Here is a 22141-nt window from a genome sequence, read left to right on the forward strand (position 1 = left end):
ACTGCAAAATATCGTACAGATTTCTAAATCGAGAAATAGAAGGAAACATTCGGGAAAAAAATGCATATTGAAAAAAGCTTAGCAAAAATGCTTCCTAATGGTGTGCTTTTTATTACAAAATGACGCTAGAGATGGGGTTGTTGTTTTCATTTCAATATTCATATTTATTTTTCGGGAGCCATCTTGAATTTTCGGCTGGCGCCTTTTTCTCCGATTTTGTTGTTGTTTCAGTTTGAAACGGGAAAAGCGTTACGAACTGCGCGAAGAAAAAGTTCTATTACTCAAGTGATTGTTGGCATAACATCGATATTTTCGAAGAAAAAGCTTTATAAGGTTAGAAAGGTTATAAACAAATACTTTTGGTAGTTGCTAAGGTTTGAAAGTAATTTTAATCAAGTTTCATATTTTGGTTGCATATCGCTTTGTTTACATAACAAAGCGCTAGTATCGAAGTCGATATTTGCGGCTGAAATACTACAAGTAAACATTTTTTTGGAATCTTATAATAGGCTGAGCTTACACTAAAGGTTTTTTGGAATATTACATTGTTGATTTTGTTCAAAATACTAAAAAAATATTGTGATAACGTACTTTGTCAAACCTTCCATACAATACTATATTAAACTATTCTACAACATATTTTGACACAGTTTATTATCTGAACGTCGTTGCTTACAGTGTCTGTAACACATGATTCATATACTGCTTATAAAATTTTGAATGTTCATTTGTTTTATCGACGGGAAATTTAGGTACTTTCTCAAACATATACACAAATTAAAATTGCATTGTTAAACCTTTACTTGTAAGCTGCCAAGCTTGTTATTTATGCATTGATATTACAAAGGGTTATTCATTAGCTGGACTCTATTGCTTTGAAACATATGCAATTTTAGCTTTTCAAATCACTGCTTTGAAGCTTACAATTGAGATATTTAAAATACTTACTGTTAAACAAAAAGTTTGTAATAAAACTTTTTGAGTGAATATTATCTGCACGTGAGTAACACAATAACCATGGCTAGAGCATGGGCACCTTCTGTTGACAGCAGTCATAATGCATATAGAACAACATCCCTTGTGTTCAACTACAAAAACCTGTCAACAAAGATAGCCTCATTTCAACATGACACACTCTTGCGAAAAACGAAAGAAATGAATGACCAACACAAATTCTTCACTCAGCGGCAATTCATATCACCTCAAACAGATGCTTTTGGTTCAGATGCAATCACTTCCATTTCATCAGCTTTGCAATACTGGGCTGAGAATAGCAGCTTTTATGTTTGCCAGCACTGTAACTCTATCTTATCAGTTAAAATGCCATACAACTTTATCAAAAGGCCAAACCCTAACAAGAGAACAAAGTGCCAATGTCTCAAACAGCGCTACATTGTGCCAAGAATGCATGATATCCCTCACCAGTTGTTAGACCTTTCAAAAGAGTGTTTACATGCACTACGGCCATTTGATCTTCACTGTGGCAACTACAAAAGACAAAAACATGGCTATAGAGTTAAAACAGGTATGATAGAACTCTTGCCTTCTCGGAAGCCTATCTTAGAAAAACAATGTGATCTGCCTGACGCTTAGGACCGTCGAAAGTGTCGTGTTGCATATGAATATCTCATGTCATCTAGTAACTCATCTTATGCCCATTTTGTTGAGTTAAGAGACGAAATTCTTGAAAATGAAGCCACATTTAATTTTTCATTAACCGTTGGAATAGAATGTGCATTATGGCCAAATATTTATCTATTCACGAGTTCGTGTGAGTCCACACTTTCTGGAAAGCAAACTCGACTGAGTTCTAAAATTGCTTTTTGTACAAAACTGTTTTCTGAAATTGCAGATTATGCACTGCATTTTGATTTGCTACAATGGCAATACGACCGAGCACTTTATGAGGTTGTTAGTGGTGCTATTAATACTGCACGTTTTACCAAATGCTCACCAGCACGAGCTCTTGATTCAAAATCTTTCTCTCTGATGTATTGGCAATGGCAGCACAGGTATTTACTTGATGCAGTAGATCAATTTGGTCTTCCCGATGCATTCATAACAATAAGCCCATATGAGTGGTCTTTTCCTTTTGCTAAATGGCTGTCCCGTATACGACAATCTACAGGAATGGGTCCAACACAGTTACCAACATATGAAACATACAATATAACACACACGTTAGAACAATTAGTTCGAGGCTATTTCTGTGGCTCTACTAGTCAAAAATGCACCCAGCACGTCTTTAGTTACAACAAACTTTCAAATTTCAAAAACGTAAAGACCTTTTTTTATCGTTTTGAATTTCAACAACGAGGAACTGTTCACCTGCACATGCTTGTCTGGCTAAAAGATATTGCGCAGACACAACATCAATTTTTTCGCGCAGATATCCCACATTCACATCCTGAGTTAGCATACCTAGTGCACAAATTGCAACAATCAGATAAAAAATCTCACTGTCTCAAACTTCAGTATGAAGACTCATTCTTTCGCATTGAAGATGGTAAAAAGGTGCACCATCTCAAACATCCAGCGGAGGAGTTTGCAATAAATTTACGGGCATATATTGCTACAGTCTTGCCAGCACTGAAATGTAAAATGGACTATCAGACAACTGATGGCGTTTCTATGCTGCTTCGTTATGTTACATTTTACGTAGCTAAATCACAAGACTCCACAACAATTGATAGCATGTACTCCTATGAACTTGAAGGTAGACAAGCAGCAGTATGTTATCTAATGCGAAACGTACCTGCTGAGCCGGAAATGTGCTTTTTCTTATTTTCTAAAAAGATAGCATGGAGTAGCAGTCGAACAAAAAGATTTATTGTTCCTATCAGTGAAAATGCTTCAAACGACAAAACAGTTCAGAAATACTGGCAATGCCACAAAGATTATGATAGTCTTAGCATGACTGAATGGCTTCGTCTTTTTGACAGGAACAAACCAAATCCAAAACCATACAAACAAGGCTCCACACTTGTTGGCACAAAAATTTTGTCCATTTTTAACAATGAGTATTTTTTCCAGTACATGTTGCTACACTTTCCTCATAGGGACATAAATGGACTACATCATCCCAATCATGAACAACTTCCAGAGCAGTTACAATGGTATGCTGCAGCTGCTCACCATTTTTCTGATCTTTGGACGAATGAATTAAAGCTTAGGTCTTTCTTGCTCACTCAGGGACATCGAGACTTTTATATTGCAACAATTTTGTCCCATGTTGCAAGTTTGCGTGATTTATTTTTTCTTTTGCAAATGCAAATAATTAGGGCAGAACAGTAACAAGCTGTTGAAGTCTCTAACTCCAGTCACTTTCCCCTTGATGGATGCCAACTAGCTCTTGTACGACACATTGAAAATTCTCTATCTCTAAGGGACCAGTTTTATAACAACCATTATCAGGCTGCATATGAAAATAACTTGAGAGAAAGTGACAGCACAAGTGATAGTGATAGTGAAGGTGACAGTGATTTAGATTATGATTCTCATATGCCACATCAAGATGAACAACCATCTCACTTTTTGAATAGGTCGCAAAGAGCACAAACTGCTCACAATGACATCCAATGGCAACAACCAGTCTTGCTAATTGGCAAAGCAGGTTCAGGAAAAACTGAAGCGATATGTCACTGTGTTCGAAACGCTCACCGCAATGATCAAAATGTGCTTGCAGCTGCGCCAACTGGTTTTCTAACAATTCATTTCTGTGCAATCTTACCTGACGAGGTTACTTGCGACACAGTACATTCTGTTTTTCACATCCCTGTAGATCCGACTGAAGATGCTTCAACAAATTGGGCAATTTCTGAATATCACGTACTGATTATTGACGAGATAGCTATGATATCAGACAAAAATTTCCGACATATTTTGAGTACACTGAGCCGGTTGATTTTCCGACCAGTGTTGCTTGTCTGTGGGGACAACGCACAACAGCAACCTTTTGAAAAATCCCAAAATGTCACTCATATTGTAAATAGCCCATTAAATAACCAAGCATTTGTCTCTTCTGCCTATTCCTTCATGCTCAGAGGACAACATAGAGTCGGTGATCCAGAATATTTGGCATTCCTGGATCATATTAGATATTGGGTTCCTATGAGTCATTGTTAAATTGAATACAAGAAGGACGTGTCCTTTGCCCCAGCGGCACAGTCGATCCTCAAAAAATAATGCAAGCATTCCAAGTCCACCCCGATTGCATGATTTTAACATTCACTAACAATGCAGCAAATAGCATTAACTGCCTGGTTGTATCCCACTTGTTTTCGAACAAAGAGCCAATTGCTCATTTGCAACTGGATAGTGACACCAATGTAACACCAATTTATAAAGGCATGAGAGTAATGATTACTCAGAACCGTGATAAAGCACATAATATAGTAAATGGACAAATGGCAATTGTTGAGATGTGCCAAAATTCTACTGTTTTACTAAGACTGCCAGCAGGAGGTCTAATTGCAACATACCCTGTCACATGTCAGTTGCCAACTGGCACAAGGACTTATCATCCATTCCGTATTGCATATGCCAATACGATATGCAAAGCTCAAGGTCAAACTTTACAAAAAATAATTTTGTGGTTTGATATTGACCACATTCCACCAGGTACAGCGTATGTTGCTCTCTCGCGAGTCAGAAGACTAAGTGATATCTTTTTCCTTACACCACTAAATAGTACCTTCTTCAAACCAGTGTCACAGCCATAATAAGGCAGGTTTTCCTGCGAGAGGTTATATTATCGCCATAATACGATTTTTTTACACAATAATAGTGAAACTCATTACTTACTAACCGCTAGTTTTGACTTGGTGTTCAGCAGGTCATTAGCTGACACTTACAGTCTTGCAAATTCAGTGAAATGCATTTACGCAATATATTGTTAAATATATAAAGCGTTCAAATGTTTCTGCTATGTACTTGTATTTTCAAAACATTTCACTGCCTCATTTAAAGTTTTAATAATGAAAACAATATTCTAAGACACAGACGAGCTTTCATTTGAGAACTGAAAAACTTTGAACAACTTGACAATACAAATACAATAAAATTCACAATCAACCAATCAATTAACTCAAAGCATAGAATCACCTTATCAAAACAATTTAATATCTTGTAATGCTAATAAATGTTCTTTGTTATTCACAGATGTACAACTTTCCATCAAACTTCCTAAAGCCATATGGGAAAGCCAGTACAGCACCGGATGAAGACACAATACAGCGCCGAATAAACCCGGTGTCTTGTGAATGGTTGCTCCGTCCACGCGTAGCAATGAGTTAATTTTCTGACACTCTCGTCGAGAACTTGAGAATGCTAAAAACTGAAAACTCCTCATTGATCAAAAAGTCGAAGTTCGCTGCCATATTTGACTCGATGCAACCCTTCCTCAACGCAATGAAAGCTTTGAACACCAAGTCAGAAGAAACGCCAACAGAAGCGGATGTCAACACAGTAATGTCGTCATTATATGATGACGACAATGCCCTCGACCAGGTGGTTGATCAGATTTTTCATCTTGGTGGTGCAATGTACACTACAGCAATACAATACATTGTAGCCCAATCGATCATATCTCTACCAGCCAAATATGCTGACAAGCTGGTTACTGATGACCAAAGCTCCAAGGGATTCAAGAAAGGGAAAAATGTGAAGGCATTGCAACGCTTCTTACACGAGCAGTGTCTTGAAGGGGGAGATAACAGCGGGCTGCAAACCACCAGTGGCCCACCCAGGAGGTCTCTTCTTCAAGAACTACAAGGGCAACAACACAGCAACACAACACACCAGCCAGAGGACAGTACAGAAGAATGCGAGCGACAAGCCGACCAACTGCAGCAAAATGAGGACGACGGATCAGGGTCAAAAAAGCGCAAAAAGAGCAAGAAGCTGAAGAAACAAAACAAGAAACAGAAAGTAAACGAGGATTTAGGGTGCATCCCAACACCGGTCAAATAAAGCAACATCTTAACGTGAACCTCAAAACACTTTATGAAAATTTTTTTTGTTAAACGATGGCGAAACATTGGAAACACACATCTTAACATAATATATATCATATATTATAAATAAACTTGTACTGGTATTGGTTTAAAATAAATGCGTTTTTCAGTTCCCACCTTGTTGTTTCCAAATCTTGAGCGAACGTTGGAGATCGATGCGATGCAGGACAGTTTGAAATAGTTCTACCTCTTTTATTATGCAGAAAATTTCGCCTCAGCAATTTGCACACTGTTTCATTTGACTGATGCTATTGAAATAAAAGCAACATTCTAACGTGAACCTCAAAACACTTTATTATTAAAATTTTTTTGCTAAACGATGTCGAAACATTGAAGGACACAAACATAATATATCATAACATAATTATATATCATATATTATAAACAAACTCGTAAAACCAATTGGTTCAAATAAATTACCTTTCAAGGTTCCCACCTTGTTGTTTCCAAATCTTGAGCGAACGTTGGAGATCGATGCGATGCAGAACTTAAAATCTTTTTGTTAAACGATGTCGAAACATTGAAGACACACATGAAAATATCATAATATAATATATATATCATATATTATAAACAATGCGTAAAACAATTTGGTTCCAAGTAAATGAGCTTTTCAGTAGTTCCCACCTTGTTGTTTCCAAATCTTGAGCGAACGTTGGAGATCGATCCGATGGACATATTCTACATCTTTTATTATGCAGAGAACTTTGCCGCATTAAGTTGGACACTGTTACTATTTACTACTTTATTCATATATAAATATTGAAATCTGTTTTTTATTATATGAAAATCATTACACTCAAATTTTTCACAAATATTCCAATGCATTATAAACCTTTAACAGCAGACATATTCATAGAGTTAGGGAGGGACGGGTTGGGCATAACTGCATTGGACAGCAATCAACCACAAGTTATTTCATCTATGAAGTACACTTGATGTCATCATGACATAAGTATGCTATTATTATTACAAGATTTCAGTATGGTAATCATATTGATCATTCTGATCTAATTTCATATATATATTATAACTTTTCTGAAACTTTGCAACCTATTGATTTTTTTTGCTCAAAAGGTAGCTTACAAGAGTGATTTACAAAAAAAATACAACAAGGCCTGGTGAAGCTAACCTGCGGATTTGACGCGTCATTGAAAAATCCTTCGCATTGACCTAAATCAAAATCGGTTTTTCAGAGTGTGCTATAAGATGTCATGTTTGATCTGTGAGACTCATTTTATATTTCTAAGATAGGCAAACATAGTGACTATCAGTTGTGGAAATATCCGGTGTATCTGATTAAACGACTAGATTTTACAGGGAATTAAAAATGGGAAATATTTCATGTTTTTTTTCCAAAAAAGGATTTTTTTAAATTTAAAAATCTGTAAAATATTCCCAATTAATTTTCAAAGCAAAAAACTTTGCATAGTGCTAGACAATATACTGCTAAATAACATTTGTGAAAATTGTTAAGTTGCACTAAATTTTACAAGAGTTACAGGCCATTGAAATTTCCCATTTTACGTCATTTTTTTCTCAGGCTGGCAGACGTCTGCGTTTCAGGAGCTGTAAGATTCGACAACGAATTTGGGCGAAGATAAACATTACATATTCGGAATCTGTGTTATGTAAGCTTTCTATCTATGGCAGTTTCATAAATTTTGAAGCCGTTTTTTGGTGTTTACTTCGCTCGTACTTCAACGCACATTTAACGTACATCATTATATGCGATTCGAATCTCAGGCTCGCAGACGTCTGCGTTTCAGGAGCTGTAAGATTCGACAACGAATTTAGGCCAGGATAAAAATTACATATTCGGAATCTGTGTTATGTATGCTTTCTATCGATAGCAGTTTCATAAATTTTGATGCCGTTTTTTGGTGTTTACTTCGCTCGTACTTCAACGCACATTTAACGTACATCATTATATGCGATTTCGAATCTCAGGCTCGCAGACGTCTGCGTTTCAGGAGCTGTAAGATTCGACAACGAATTTAGGCCAGGATAAAAATTACATATTCGGAATCTGTGTTATGTAAGCTTTCTATCGATAGCAGTTTCATAAATTTTGATGCCGTTTTTTGGTGTTTACTTCGCTCGTACTTCAACGCGCATTTAACGTACATCATTATATGCGATTTCGAATCTCAGGCTGGCAGACGTCTGCGTTTCAGTAGCTGTAAGATTCGACAACGAATTTGGGCCAGGATAAAAATTACATATTCTGAATCTGTGTTTTGCAAGCTTTCTATCGATAGCAGTTTCATAAATTTTGAAGCCGTTTTTTGGTGTTTACTTTGCTCGTACTTCAACGCACATTTAACGTACATCATTATATGCGATTTCGAATCTGAGGCTCGAAGACATCTGCGTTTCAGGAGCTGTAAGATTCTACAACGAATTTAGGCCAGGATAAAAATTACATATTCGGAATCTGTGTTATGTAAGCTTTCTATCGATAGCAGTTTCATAAATTTTGAAGCCGTTTTTTGGTGTTTACTTCGCTCGTACTTCAACGCACATTTAACGTACATCATTATATGCGATTTCGAATCTCAGGCTCGCAGACGTCTGCGTTTCAGGAGCTGTAAGATTCGACAACGAATTTAGGCCAGGATAAAAATTACATATTTGGAATCTGTGTTATGTAAGCTTTCTATCGATAGCAGTTTCATAAATTTTGAAGCCGTTTGTTGGTGTTTACTTTGCTCGTACTTCAACGCGCATTTAATGTACATCATTATATGTGATTTCGAATCTCAGGCTGGCAGACGTCTGCGTTTCAGGAGCTGTAAGATTCGACAACGAATTTAGGCCAGGATAAAAATTACATATTCGGAATCTGTGTTATGTAAGCTTTCTATCGATAGCAGTTTCATAAATTTTGAAGCCGTTTTTTGGTGTTTACTTCGCTCGTACTTCAACGCACATTTAACGTACATCATTATATGCGATTTCGAATCTCAGGCTCGCAGACGTCTGCGTTTCAGGAGCTGTAAGATTCGACAACGAATTTAGGCCAGGATAAAAATTACATATTCGGAATCTGTGTTATGTAAGCTTTGTATCGATAGCAGTTTCATAAATTTTGAAGCCGTTTTTTGGTGTTTACTTCGCTTGTACTTCAACGCGCATTTAATGTACATCATTATATGCGATTTCGAATCTCAGGCTGGCAGACGTCAGTGTTTCAGGAGCTGTAAGATTCGACAACGAATTTGGGCCAGGATAAAAATTACATATTCGGAATCTGTGTTATGTACACTTTCTATCGATAGCAGTTTCATAAATTTTGAAGCCGTTTTTTGGTGTTTACTTCGCTCGTACTTCAAAACGCATTTAACGTACATCATTATATGCGATTTCGAATCTCAGGCTGGCAGACGTCAGCGTTTCTAGAGCTGTAAGATTCCACAACGAATTTGGGCCAAGATAAAAATTACATATTCGGAATCTGCGTTATGGAAGCTTTCTATCGATAGCAGTTTCATAAATTTTGAAGCCGTTTTTGTGGGTAGCCTGCGCATGCGCGGCTAACCACTATGTAGTCGAAAAAGTGTCCGGATGTATGGAACACCGCGGAAAAACGTCTGCGCACGCGCCGAAATATCAAAATATGATGGTAAATCTAAATCTCAACTTTTGGAACAAAACATGCCCATTATTTGATAAAATATAAGTTAGGAAAAGGCACAAGTATACAAGACGGCCAGACAGAACATAAATTAAAAGTCTTCTAGCATTTAGAGTATCGAACGAACTGGAATTCACGGTAAATTTTCCTTTTTTTACGGGGTGGTTTTAGAATATTTTTCGAAAACAAAAGTTTAAACCTAAAAGTTAAGAAAACACGCGGAAAGTTAAGCTTTCTAATCTATTTAAATTGTAAAATACATCTTAATTTTCAATTATTGAGAACACGGCAAACGTCTCGTATCTGGCGACATATTTTTTTTTAATAAAACGTGTCTAAATTAAAAGTTCGGAAACTGTCGTTGCTTATTTGATAAACAAAATGTTTGAGACGAAAAATTTGTTAACAGTCACCTTTTACAGGTGTTTTTGTAGGATGCCACTTCTAGGACTCTCTGGACGTTTTTTCTCTTAGTTTCTATAATGCAGTGTTTATTTATGTCCTCGAAATATGGATTTGAAGACACGAATGAAATCACTCCTTTTTACCGCCATTTTTAGCCTTCGGAAACGTTCGGAACCGCTTTTTAATTATTTTTAATCTCACTTACAGGCAGAGTTGACGCGTGCGCAGACGTTTTTCCGCGGTGTTGATGTATGGATGTTTGTGGGTGCCACATCTTCGGCAATAGCCGGATATACGAAAGATGACGAACGGTACGTTCGTTTTACGATTGCCTATAGTTTTTCTACTTCTGGAAAATTTCGTTGTTTTCGAAGGACCGAAGCAACCGAAGTCCCGTAAATACGTTTGTAGTTTGTCAAATTTTAAAGCGAAGGTGAGTACTTTAAAGTTTGTGTATTTTTGTGACACTTGTTATTTTTATCGCTCGTTTTCTACCGTGCTCGAGGAATTTCGATCACAATCGGATTATTGGAGCGTACATATTATATATTCGGGGCAAACTTGCCTGCACTGACGGTTTGTCAGGCGCTCTACGTGTCGGAGGTGCACGTATCAAAATCAAATAAACTGGAGCCATTGTTGCTCGCACTGGTCGTCATTTTAGATCAGGGTACTATTCACGTGAAAGGCCACGTATCAAAACTAAACCTAGCCATTGTGCAGGTATTGAAATTAAACCTAGCCATTGTGCAGGTATTGAAATTAAACCCAGCCATTGTGCGGGTATTGAAATTGAACCCAGCCATTGTGCGGGTATATAAAACGACAGCCGTTGTGCTGTTATACTCAAACAAACTATTTGACATTGCTGCCAACTTGCAGTTACAACACTTTTTAACAAATATACTGACGACCTTATAATATACCCAAATATTATCTGCCAACTTGCAGCAAATTACTGACAAATAAGACACTTTAAAAAGTCAAGAATTGACATTTGGTTTCTGAGTTCTAGACCATAAATATGGGTGTGACTATTGAAGTTTATCGGGCCAGGATTGGTTCACATCACAATTTTACAGATTGTCGCAACAGTCTGTGTCGTCTTAAAGGTATACTTTGGAATCAATTACTATTAATGTTTTACTTTAATGTATTCTGCTTGCCTTATCTCAAAAGCCAATTGAATAAGAGCCAAAAAAACAGTGAATTATGCTTATGGTATGTTCAAATGATATACTATAATAATGTTTATGTGCCATTATTACTAAGACTTTCAAATGATGTGGAGGAAAATCCAGGTCCTAGGACTATAAATGATATAGTTGACCCTGCTTGTACAATCCATGCTGATTTTAATCAAGGTAATGACTTAATGTTTGGGGTGAATGCTGGTAAACAGTGTGTTGCCATGTCACTATATGCAATTGTTTACAAAGAAATTAAATCAGTCAATATTTGGGACAAGTCAATTCTAAACACAATTTTAATAAGTGGAAACAGTTTGTATTGTGTTATCAGCCGAAGTATAAATAAGAGTTATTTATTATTAACTGATGTCCCTGAGTTTGTAGACATAGATAATCATACCTTTAATTTGCAATACAGTGATTCCTTTTCAGGAGCATTATATTTGAGTGAAAATAGTTTTCCATATGTGACTCTTGAGCATGCTTTGAATGAAGTATTTTATTCTTTAAACTATAAAAGTTGTTTACTTACAATTGGTATGAACACTGTGGCAATCATGATGCCTTTTCCTGGTGTGTTTAAAGTGTTTGATTCTCATTCTCGAGATATGTATGGTAGACCATCCGCATTGCATTATTGTGTTTTGATATCAGTGGAAGGGATAGAAAATCTTGGAGAGTATTTTCGGTTAACATCAAGGTGCATCGAAGCAAATATTGTTTTGCCATTTGAGTTAAAGGGCGTAAAGTGCATCAATAATAATGATTTAGAAACACTAGTATTGTCTACAGAAGATAATGGAAATACAGATATGACAGATACTACTCAGCTAGTTGAACAACATAATGTTAACAGAAAAGAGTTGAACAGTCAAATAATTGGTAGTCAAATAAATACATGTAGGAAAAGGGTGAGACCAGATGAGTCCACTCAGCAAAGGGAAACTAAACTTGCAAAAAAAAGAAATGCTAAGAAAGTAAGAAGGCAAAATTATTCAGCAGAGGAAAAAGAAGCTAGACTTGCAAAAAATAGAAATGCTGAGAAATTAAGAAGACAAAATGAGTCCGCAGAGGCAAAGGAAGCTAGACTTGCAAAAATTAGAAATGCTGTGAAAGTAAGAAGACAAAATGAGTCAGCAGAGGAAAAGGAAGCTAGGCTTTCAAAAAATAGAAATTATCAGAAAGTAAGAAGACAAAATGAGTCAGCGGAGGAAAAGGAAGCTAGGCTTTCAAAAAATAGAAATTATCAGAAAGTAAGAAGACAAAATGAGTCAGCAGAGGAAAAGGAAGCTAGACTTGCAAAAAATAATAATGCTAAGAAAGCAACAAAACAAAATGAAACTACTGAGCAAAGGAATGCAACAATTGCAAAAGAGAAAGAAAGAAAGAGAGCTTCTAGAGAGCTTTGAAAAGCAAAAGAAAAGTAATGAATCACATTCAGTTCAAAATATTGCAAATGCTGAGAATTGTTACTTGCCTAGTGAAGATACATTGACACTTGTGAGAAATTTTCATAATTCTGTATCTACAGGACCTTTGTATGTTTGCACTTGCTGTGACCAATTATGGTATAAACATTCTGTTTCTCTGGCAGACAGACTAAGAATGGTCAATCCTGATATAACTAAGTATCTACAAAATATAAAAAGTGTTGATAACATTGAATGGCTTTGTCAAACTTGTAACAACCATTTAACGAAAGGCAAAGTCCCCCCTTGTGCAATTGCTAATGGCATGAAATTTCCAGAAAGACCTTCTTTCTTTGATCTAAATGAACTAGAATGTCGACTTATTGCTCCTCGGTTGGCATTTCAAAAGATTTTTCAGGCCCCAAGAGGTGGCCAACTCAAGATTACAGGTAATGTTGTCAATGTGCCTGCAGATGTAAACAGCACTGTTAATGTGCTGCCCAGACTATCAGATGAGATGGGTACTATTAAAGTTCAACTTAAACGAAGATTACAATACAAAAGCTCTGCACTTTCAATGAATGTAAGACCTCACAAAGTAATGCAAGCAACTGCATGGTTAATTAACACAAGTACTTTGTATCAAGATCAAGGGATTATTATAAACCAGAATTGGTTGAAAAACCTGGAAGAGTCATTGGATGTGTCCAGTGATATTGAGACATCAAATGGTGAAGATGATTTAACATCAAACCTCCCTGAAGATGAATGGAGTGAGGCTGAAGCAGAAATACCAGCTGGAGTAACTGATAGTATGTTGACTCCTCCAGACTTTGTCAGTGATAGTGAGAGACAGGAAATCTATAATGTTGCTCCTGGTGAAGGTAACAGGCCGTTGAGTATATTTAGAGATCAGTACTCTGAAGAAATGTCATATCCAGGCATATTTCTTGGACAAAAAAGACCTGATGATAAACAAAGGTTAAGAAGTGTTTACTATAGTGACATATGTAAATCTGAGTTAAGAAGATCTGATCGACGAGCTGCCATGTGTGTTGAAAATATATTCTTCAAAGCTAAGAAGTTACAAATGAAATTCTTGATTGGTCAGTCACAGATTGCACTCCGAAAAAACAAAATAGGTACAAGAACACTTACTGCTGGAGACCTAAAAACTGCAGAAGGTTTACAAAGTTTAATAAACCATGATGATGGTTTCAGATTCTTGAAAACTCTTAGGGGTTCACCACCTTATTTTGAACGAGCCAAAAAAGACTTGTTTGCCATGATTCGTCAGTTAGGACCAGCATCATTATTTTGCAGTTTCTCGTCAGCAGAAACCAAATGGAATCATTTATTAAGAATTCTTGGTAAACTTATTAATCACAAGGATTATAGTGATGACGAATTGAACAATCTTAATTGGGAGGAAAGGTGTCGACTAATACAAAGTGACCCAGTAACCTGTTCAAGACATTTTGATTTTCAGTTCAATACCTTCTTAAAAGATGTCTTAATGAGTGAGCTTGCTCCATTAGGAAAAATTAAAGATTGGTTTTATAGAGTTGAATACCAACAGCGGGGATCACCTCATATTCATATGTTGATATGGCTTGAAAATGCACCTGTGTTTGGTGTTGATAAAGATGAAGATGTTGTTGCTTATATTGATAGCATAATTACCTGCAGCAAACCAGAAGATGATACAGAATTACTTGATCTTGTAAATAGACAGACACACAGACATTCTCATACTTGCAGGAAAAAGTCTAAAATCCACAACCACCAATCAGATGTACTCAGATTCTTTATCCACTCGATGGAGATATCTCTTCAACTGTTGCTAAAGCCAGCAAAGAATTGTGGAAAGAGATTAAAACGAAACTAAATGATTTTAAGGAAGGTAAAGACATTACTTTTGATGAATTAGTACAAGAGTTAGGTGTTTCGGAACGGCAATATATTCTTGCTATACGATCATCTTTGAATACTCCGACAATCTTCTTAAAAAGAAGTCCAAATGAATTAAGAATCAATAATTACAATCCTGTTTGCCTTCGGGCATGGCGAGCAAATATGGACATTCAATATGTCTTAGATGTATATGCATGTGCAATGTATATTGTATCATATATTTCCAAAGGTCAAAAAGGAATGAGTGAATTACTGCGTAAAGCTTGTGCTGAAGCGAAAGAAGGTAATACAAATATCAAACAGCAAGTTCGTGATATTGGCAACAAATTTTTGAATTCTGTTGAAATATGTGCACAAGAAGCCGTGTATATTGTTTTGCAACTTCCAATGCGAAAATCGTCACGTAGTGTAATTTTCATTAACACATCTCCTCCTTCTGAAAGAGTCGAATTACTTAAACCATTGAGTGAAATAGAGAAAATGTCTGATGAATCAGAAGAAATTCAGTCTGGTGGTCTTTTAAAAAGATATGTAGAACGACCTGATTGTTTGCAAAATGTGACGCTGGCTGATTGGGCAGCATGGTACGACTCTAGTGGTCAAAAAACATATAGGAAAACAAACAAGCCTGACGTTGATAACCTTCCATTAGAAAATAATGATGAAGATAATGACGACGAGTTGTTAATAAATGACGATAATCTTCACGTTGTAAAAACTCCTGAAAATATGAAAATAAGGAAAAGATCTCGAGCTAGAGTAATCCGAAGTGTCTGGTTCAATAAAGAGACTCAACCTGAAAAACATTATCGCGAGTTAATTATGCTCTTTACTCCTTGGCGGAATGAACAAACCGATTTAATGGGAAATTATTCCTGTTTTGAAGAACACTATTTAGCTCGAAATGAAGAAATCAGTAAGCAAATGGAACAATATGCTGTTTGTAGTGAAGACTTAAATGAAATTGGACATCATTTAGACGAATGTGATGATGATGCTTTTGATACCATTGCACCTGTGACACAAGATGTTGAACGACATGATCAGGATGAAGGATGCGTGGATACACATCCTGATTTAAACGAAACATTTGATCATCTTGCTGAAAATTTGGGCATTCCGTCTTCTTTACCAAATAATGAGCCGTTGATTTTAAATGAAATGCAAGATAACGAATATCGAACCTTAGTTCAGCTGTTAAATAAGAAACAAAGAGAATTCTTCTATCATGCTCTGCATTTGATAAAAACATCAGATAAACCATTTTACGCATTTCTCAGTGGAAGTGGAGGTGTCGGAAAGTTTCACCTTATTAAATCGATATACCAGGCAGCATTGAAGTATTACAATTCACGAGCAGGGGACGATTTTCATCGTGTTCATATATTATTGCTTGCTCCAACAGGAAAAGCTGCATATCTTATAAAAGGTAACACGATTCACAGTGCCTTGCGCATTCCAGCAAGTCAGTCATTGAAAAATTATAAACCATTGGATTCTGGAAGACTGAATACGATGAGATGCGAACTAAGTTCATTAAAGTTAATATTGCTTGATGAGATATCAATGGTTGGCAACAACATGTTCACCATTCAATTGAACAACCGTTTGAAAGATTTAAAAGGTAGTAAAGAAGATTTCGGTGGTGTCAGCATAATCACAATAGGTGACTTATTTCAACTCAAACCTGTAATGGATGGTTACATTTTTACAGATGTTCAGTCTTTAAGTTCTTATGATGTTCTTGCCCCGAACTTATGGAGAAAATATTTTAGAATGTTTGAGCTTGATGAAATCATGCGACAGAGAGAAAGCAAGATTTTTGCAGAGATACTTAATCGACTTCGTGAAGGTAATCATACTCCGAGTGATCTACAAAAACTAAAGGAAAGATGTATTGAAGAGAGTGCTTGCCCCAAAGAAGCCCCACGTTTATTCATTCAAAATGCTTTAGTTGATGAATACAATGATATAGTTTATCAATCATTTGATGATCGTGATAAATACATAATCAGGGCACAAGATAGCGTAATTGGAGCCTGTTCAGCTGAACTGAAAGAAAAGATAATGAGACAAATACCACATGTTCCTTTGAAAAATTTAAAACAGTTGGCTTATAAACTGCATATTGCTGTCGGACAACGAACAGAAATTGCGGTGAATATACGCACTGATGATGGTCTGACAAACGGTGCAAGTAATGTCATTAAGCATGTTCAATTGACTGATAATACCAAACCTTCTGGCATCGTTTGGGTTCAGTTTGACGACGAAGATGTTGGAAAGAAAACCCGACAAGAAAATAGAATTCTCTATGCTCGAAGTACATCTATACTAAGTACTTGGACACCAATAAAACCTGTTACAACGCAATTTGCTGTAGGTAAAACGAAGTCTGCTCAAGTGGTAAGAAAGCAATTTCCTTTGAGGCCAGCTGCCGCAAAAACGGTTCATCGATCACAAGGTGATACTCAGTCACATATCGTCGTTAATTTAAATACAAGAAGAGCAATTCCTCATATTCATTACGTCGCTCTAAGCCGAGTAACAACAATCGAAGGGCTATATATAACTGATCTTTGCGAAAGTAAGATTTCCGTTGATCCTAAAGTCGTAGAAGAAATGCACTTACTGAGAAATGAGTATAAATTAGATCTTTGTTTTACTCCGTTGTACATGCTGAATCCCACTGATTTAAAAATTTGCTATCTTAATGCAAGATCTTTGCACAAACACATTGAAGATATACGAAAAGATATTAATTATACGTCTGCTGATATCTTAATTTTTACCGAAACGAGATTTCGTGAAGAAGATCCTGGTGAAATGTACGCAATTGAAGGCCATGAGTTATTCAGAAATGACGACGTTTCAAATCTCAACCGTCCATATCATGGAACAGCTGTTTATTCAAAACTTCCTATGATTATTAGATATCCTTGTGCAAGAAACTGTCATGGGATCGAGGTAACTATTATGAAGATGGTCGAACGTCCAGACCTAATTATAATTGGAATATACAGATCTCCAACACTTGCATTATCATCTCTTTTGGCTGCCATTTCTACGACATTGGAGGAACATCCTTCTCCACGGGTTATAATCATTGGAGACTTTAATGTCAACTGGCTTGATGAGATAGAACGAAGATCACTGTACAATCTTATGATCAATACCAATGGCCTCGAGCAACTTATAACTAGTTCTACAACAGATAATGGAACATTGATTGATCATCTGTATACGAATTTGATTGAAAAGGATATCCAGGCAGGTACTCTTGAAACTTACTTTAGTGATCACAAAGCAATTTGGGCCTCTCTAAAGGTAAGGAGGTAATCACATCGAGACATAGCGTTAGCATGTAACAAGAACAACCATAGTATTGACATGGTTAGATGAACCCAGGTAAGGAGGTAATCACATCCAGACATAGCGTTAGCATGTAACAAGAACAACCATAGCATTGACATGGTTAGATGAACACAGGCCAATATTTATTGGCCTGACTCCAATTTAACAAAAGGTAAGCATTTAATTTTAAGTTTTTTTTTCATTTTCTTTTCTCACGCAATTTGACCATTTCTCTTTATTTTTAGGTTCCGGTGGCATATTTTCAAATTATTCACACGATGTCGAAGCTGAAGCACTAATAATCTAAAGGTAAATAATAGATTCGTATTGCATACTAGCTATACATATGCGTTTGTTTCTTTGATAACGCGAGTTTTTGCTTTTTACAGGTCTGAATCAGCTACAATCACAAAGAAGTTTTAAAAATGTCAGCGTTGCTTGTTGCCTACCGCGTGGATCAACGTTAAATTAATCCGAAGATAAAAAGACCACAACACATATATCGGAAATCCTCGTTCCTCTTTCCAGACATCTCTCCACATACCGCAACTGTAATCTGTTCATCGCAGCAACGAATGCCAAACAAAAACAAAGTTCTCTGGTAACCTTACTGGTAAATGCTACTCATACCTTCATGGTAACTACTACTGAGCAATACACATTATATCAATGATGATTGATGACATTCAATGTTGACTGATTGTCGGACTGAATTACCACACGGATAAGATATTGTCAACTGATAAATTTAAACTCTGAAAAAGTCACGCAGTTCTTGGACCTACGAACTGGTGCTATTATGTCCAGCTAATTGGTGCTGATAAATTATCTGTAATCAACATTGCAAACCACCTGTACCTTCCTACTGGATCAATGAAATCATGCTATCATCTTCAGTTATAATCGTGAAACGTATTGTCAATAAACTTTGGCAAACAAGTGGTATAATCTTAATGGAACAATAACGTTTAACCTTTATTGACTATTAACATAACTATAACATTGATTTATCAACAAAAGAGCCAATCTTGTATGTGATAAAGACATGCTGATAATCAAGGGACATCAAAACGAAATAATTTGAAAAAGTCTGAAACCTTCTTTTTCTCCTTCTAAACTAAGCTTTATGTTATCAGACGATGTGTGCCACCATCCCGGAACCTTACTCTCTTTTTTGTTCTGTTCACCTATTCTGCTTAAAAAAATTTCATTTCTTATCTCTTGTAAAAATGCTTTTATATATGTTTTGATCTGTCGTAAAATGTATTTAATACAATAAAATATTATAATATATAGATTGTGTAATAAATTGACTTCGTTATAACTGTATTCAACCAGCTAACTATAGCGCGTTGTCTATGGCATTAGAACATAAAACTAAAAATATTGCAGTTAATCATGTTTTACAGGCTACCCACATGTACGCATTGCGTACCTATTTTTTGGTGTTTACTTCGCTCGTACTTCAAAGCGCATTTAAGGTACATCATTATATGCGATTTCGAATCTCAGGCTGGCAGACGTCAGCGTTTCAGGAGCTGTAAGATTCGACAACGAATTTGGGCCAGGATAAAAATTACATATTCGGAATCTGTGTTATGTACGCTTTCTATCGATAGCAGTTTCATAAATTTTGAAGCCGTTTTTTGGTGTTTACTTCGCTCGTACTTCAACGCGCATTTAACGTACATCATTATATGCGATTTCGAATCTCAGGCTGGCAGACGTCTGCGTTTCAGGAGCTGTAAGATTCGACAACGAATTTTGGCCAGGATAAAAATTAAATATTCGGAAGCTGTGTTATTCAAGCTTTCTATCGATAGCAGTTTCATAAATTTTGAAGCAGTTTTTTGGTGAAAAAACCCCCAGCTTTTTTTAAAATTTCTTTGAAGGGGGGGGGCTGTATTTGGTATACCACTTGTCTAAGGGGCTGTTTACATGAATCCGGATTGAGTTTCACCCCAGTTCTTAAGAAATGAATCATTGCAGATTCATGTAAACAGTTATTATGATTTCTTGAGAACCAGGGTGGGTTCAATCTGGAATACTACTCAATCCGGATTCATGTAAACCGCCAAGTGGAATATTGCATTGTGGCTTAATGGTAACTTTCACTAGCCTGAAAAGTAACATTTTCAGGGTAGTGAAAATTTTAACTTTGCTTATAGCTGTGGGGGTAAAATTTAGATAAAGTATACATTCTCCTTTATACCCTTAAAAAATTTGTCATTTTTTGAGTGACAGTTAGGAGTAAAGTTACAGTAATTACTTGATATCCATTTTCTAAGTATATCTAATTTTATCCTTTATTAGAGTTGTTTTGACTCCCAAAAATAAATTATTTACTCTCGTAGATTAACTCCTTTTTTGGAGTGAAAATATAGGAGTAAATTATACAATAATTACTCTAATATGTGTATCCCTTTTCAAGAGTACATTTTACTCCTTTATGAGAGTTGAATTAAATCCCAGAGTAGCAAAACTGGAGTTAAATTTACTCCTGGAGTAAAAATAAAGGAGTAAAAAGTATTCCAATATTTCTACTCCTTTACTGGAGTATATTTTATTCCTACAGTGGAGTAATATTTACTCCTAGTGGTGTAAACGTTTAAATATGAACTGAAGTGGAGTAGATTTAACTCTGGTTTTCGAGTGAAATATACTCCATTATTTCTACTCCTCAAACGGGAGTTATTTCAACTCCTACGGTGGAGTTAAAATTACTCCCCGAAATTAACAGTGCATGGCATTTAAAAATCCCGCGTTACTCTCGCAAAACGGGAAATTTTACCGCATCGCGCGATTTACTCTTGTTTTCGTGAGCATTATTTAGTTACTAGTCCTAATTCTAAATTACTGTAGGGAGCCACCTTTTAAAAATGTCAAGGACCGTATAGTATAAAAATGAACATTAGAACAACTTATGTCTCAGTAATATTATTAAACTTATGTCTTTTAAACAATATCATGATTATCATCCCTTACTATTGAATGATGGTAAATATTGAATAATGATGGTGTATAATAGATAGAGATAGATAGATAGATAGATGGTTTATTGACTTAAAACTTGCAGCCTCGGCAATAGGCTCCGGCTGAAAAACCTTTAGTCTTACAAAGAATATGATCTATGTTATTAAAATCCATAAAAGTGGAGGTTCAATTGGTAAAACTATCTATTTACATTATTTAGTGACTCAGATATATATACATATTTACTAGAATTGAAATTGATAAAATCGTTTTTAAATCTATTTGTTTTACAGTTTGGAACTTGAAATATTCTTTTTTCTCTCAGAGATGCCTCAGATAAATTTAATGCTGGTAATAAATGGTGTAATTTGTCTTGCAGATCATTAACAATTTGCTGAAAAAGTTTATCGGTCAAATTTTGTCTTCGATCGTACAATGACAAGAGACCTAGTTGATTAAGTGCGTCCTCATACGAATGTTCGGGGAGGATTATTCTGCAAGCTCGGCGTTGTAATCTTTCGAGATCGTCTGACAGGTACTTTGTAAGGGAATCGTGGAATACTTCGCACGCGTATTCAACAACCGGCCGAATACAAGTAACATAGAACAAGAGAAGATCCTTGGACGGTAACTTAGCCCGTTTCAATTGTCGCAAGAAGTATAGACGAGTTGAAATCTTCTTGCATACAGTCTCAATATGTTTATTCCATTTGAGGTTGTCGGAGATGGTTAAACCGAGTAGTTTTTCACACTGGACTACTTCGATATTTTTGTCGTTGATAATAATAGGATTAAACTCTCTCTTTACAGTTGAGAAACTTATTCGAAGTTCCTTGCATTTGGACTCTTTTAACTGCATACCATCACTTCTGGATTTTGAAGAGAATTCGTTGACATACGCTTGCATTATACTAGGTTGATCTTTATTTATCAATATCTCTGCATAATACATATAATATATATGTATTTATCCATTTATGACTAAAGGCGGTGGAATTGTCTATATAATTGTTCCAAATGACTTTGTGACAAAGAGGATGTTTGTTATTGAACTAGTATTGAACTCTTAATGCAAGAGTTTAATGTTGTTGCAAGTATTCGGATCCTGTGGAGACAGCCATGCGCTTATTGTCGGGGCGTTAGAGGTTGCCTTTTGAAAGTGAGATGATAGCAATGTTGCAAGATTTATTATTTAAACAGTTGATGCGATTCTGTGCTAAGAATTGTTATATTACTTGTGGTGAG

The 22141-nt window shown here is 36.0% G+C and overlaps 3 protein-coding genes across 3 annotated transcripts; all 3 read left to right on the top strand.

Annotated features, from left to right (window-relative positions):
* The first annotated feature begins 229 nt into the window (after positions 1-229).
* LOC114543886 lies at positions 230-5970 on the top strand. The gene is made up of 2 exons (XM_028562700.1): positions 230-333; positions 5161-5970. Exon 2 carries the CDS (start codon positions 5326-5328, stop codon positions 5968-5970), a length of 645 nt encoding a protein of 214 aa, XP_028418501.1. The 5' UTR covers positions 230-333; positions 5161-5325.
* A 4506-nt stretch (positions 5971-10476) lies between these two features.
* Positions 10477-12849, top strand: LOC114543884. Its single transcript, XM_028562698.1, has 3 exons — positions 10477-10489; positions 11072-12499; positions 12778-12849. Exons 2-3 carry the CDS (start codon positions 11081-11083, stop codon positions 12847-12849), a joined length of 1491 nt encoding a protein of 496 aa, XP_028418499.1. The 5' UTR covers positions 10477-10489; positions 11072-11080.
* A 2-nt stretch (positions 12850-12851) lies between these two features.
* Positions 12852-18573, top strand: LOC114543885. The gene is made up of 4 exons (XM_028562699.1): positions 12852-13705; positions 13979-14378; positions 14459-18232; positions 18313-18573. Exons 1-3 carry the CDS (start codon positions 12852-12854, stop codon positions 17906-17908), a joined length of 4704 nt encoding a protein of 1567 aa, XP_028418500.1. The 3' UTR covers positions 17909-18232; positions 18313-18573.
* The last annotated feature ends 3568 nt before the right edge of the window (positions 18574-22141 follow it).

The sequence above is a fragment of the Dendronephthya gigantea genome, unplaced genomic scaffold, assembly GCF_004324835.1.
Source record: "Dendronephthya gigantea isolate DGI-Jeju-01 unplaced genomic scaffold, DenGig_1.0 000578F, whole genome shotgun sequence".
Lineage (NCBI taxonomy): Eukaryota > Metazoa > Cnidaria > Anthozoa > Malacalcyonacea > Nephtheidae > Dendronephthya > Dendronephthya gigantea.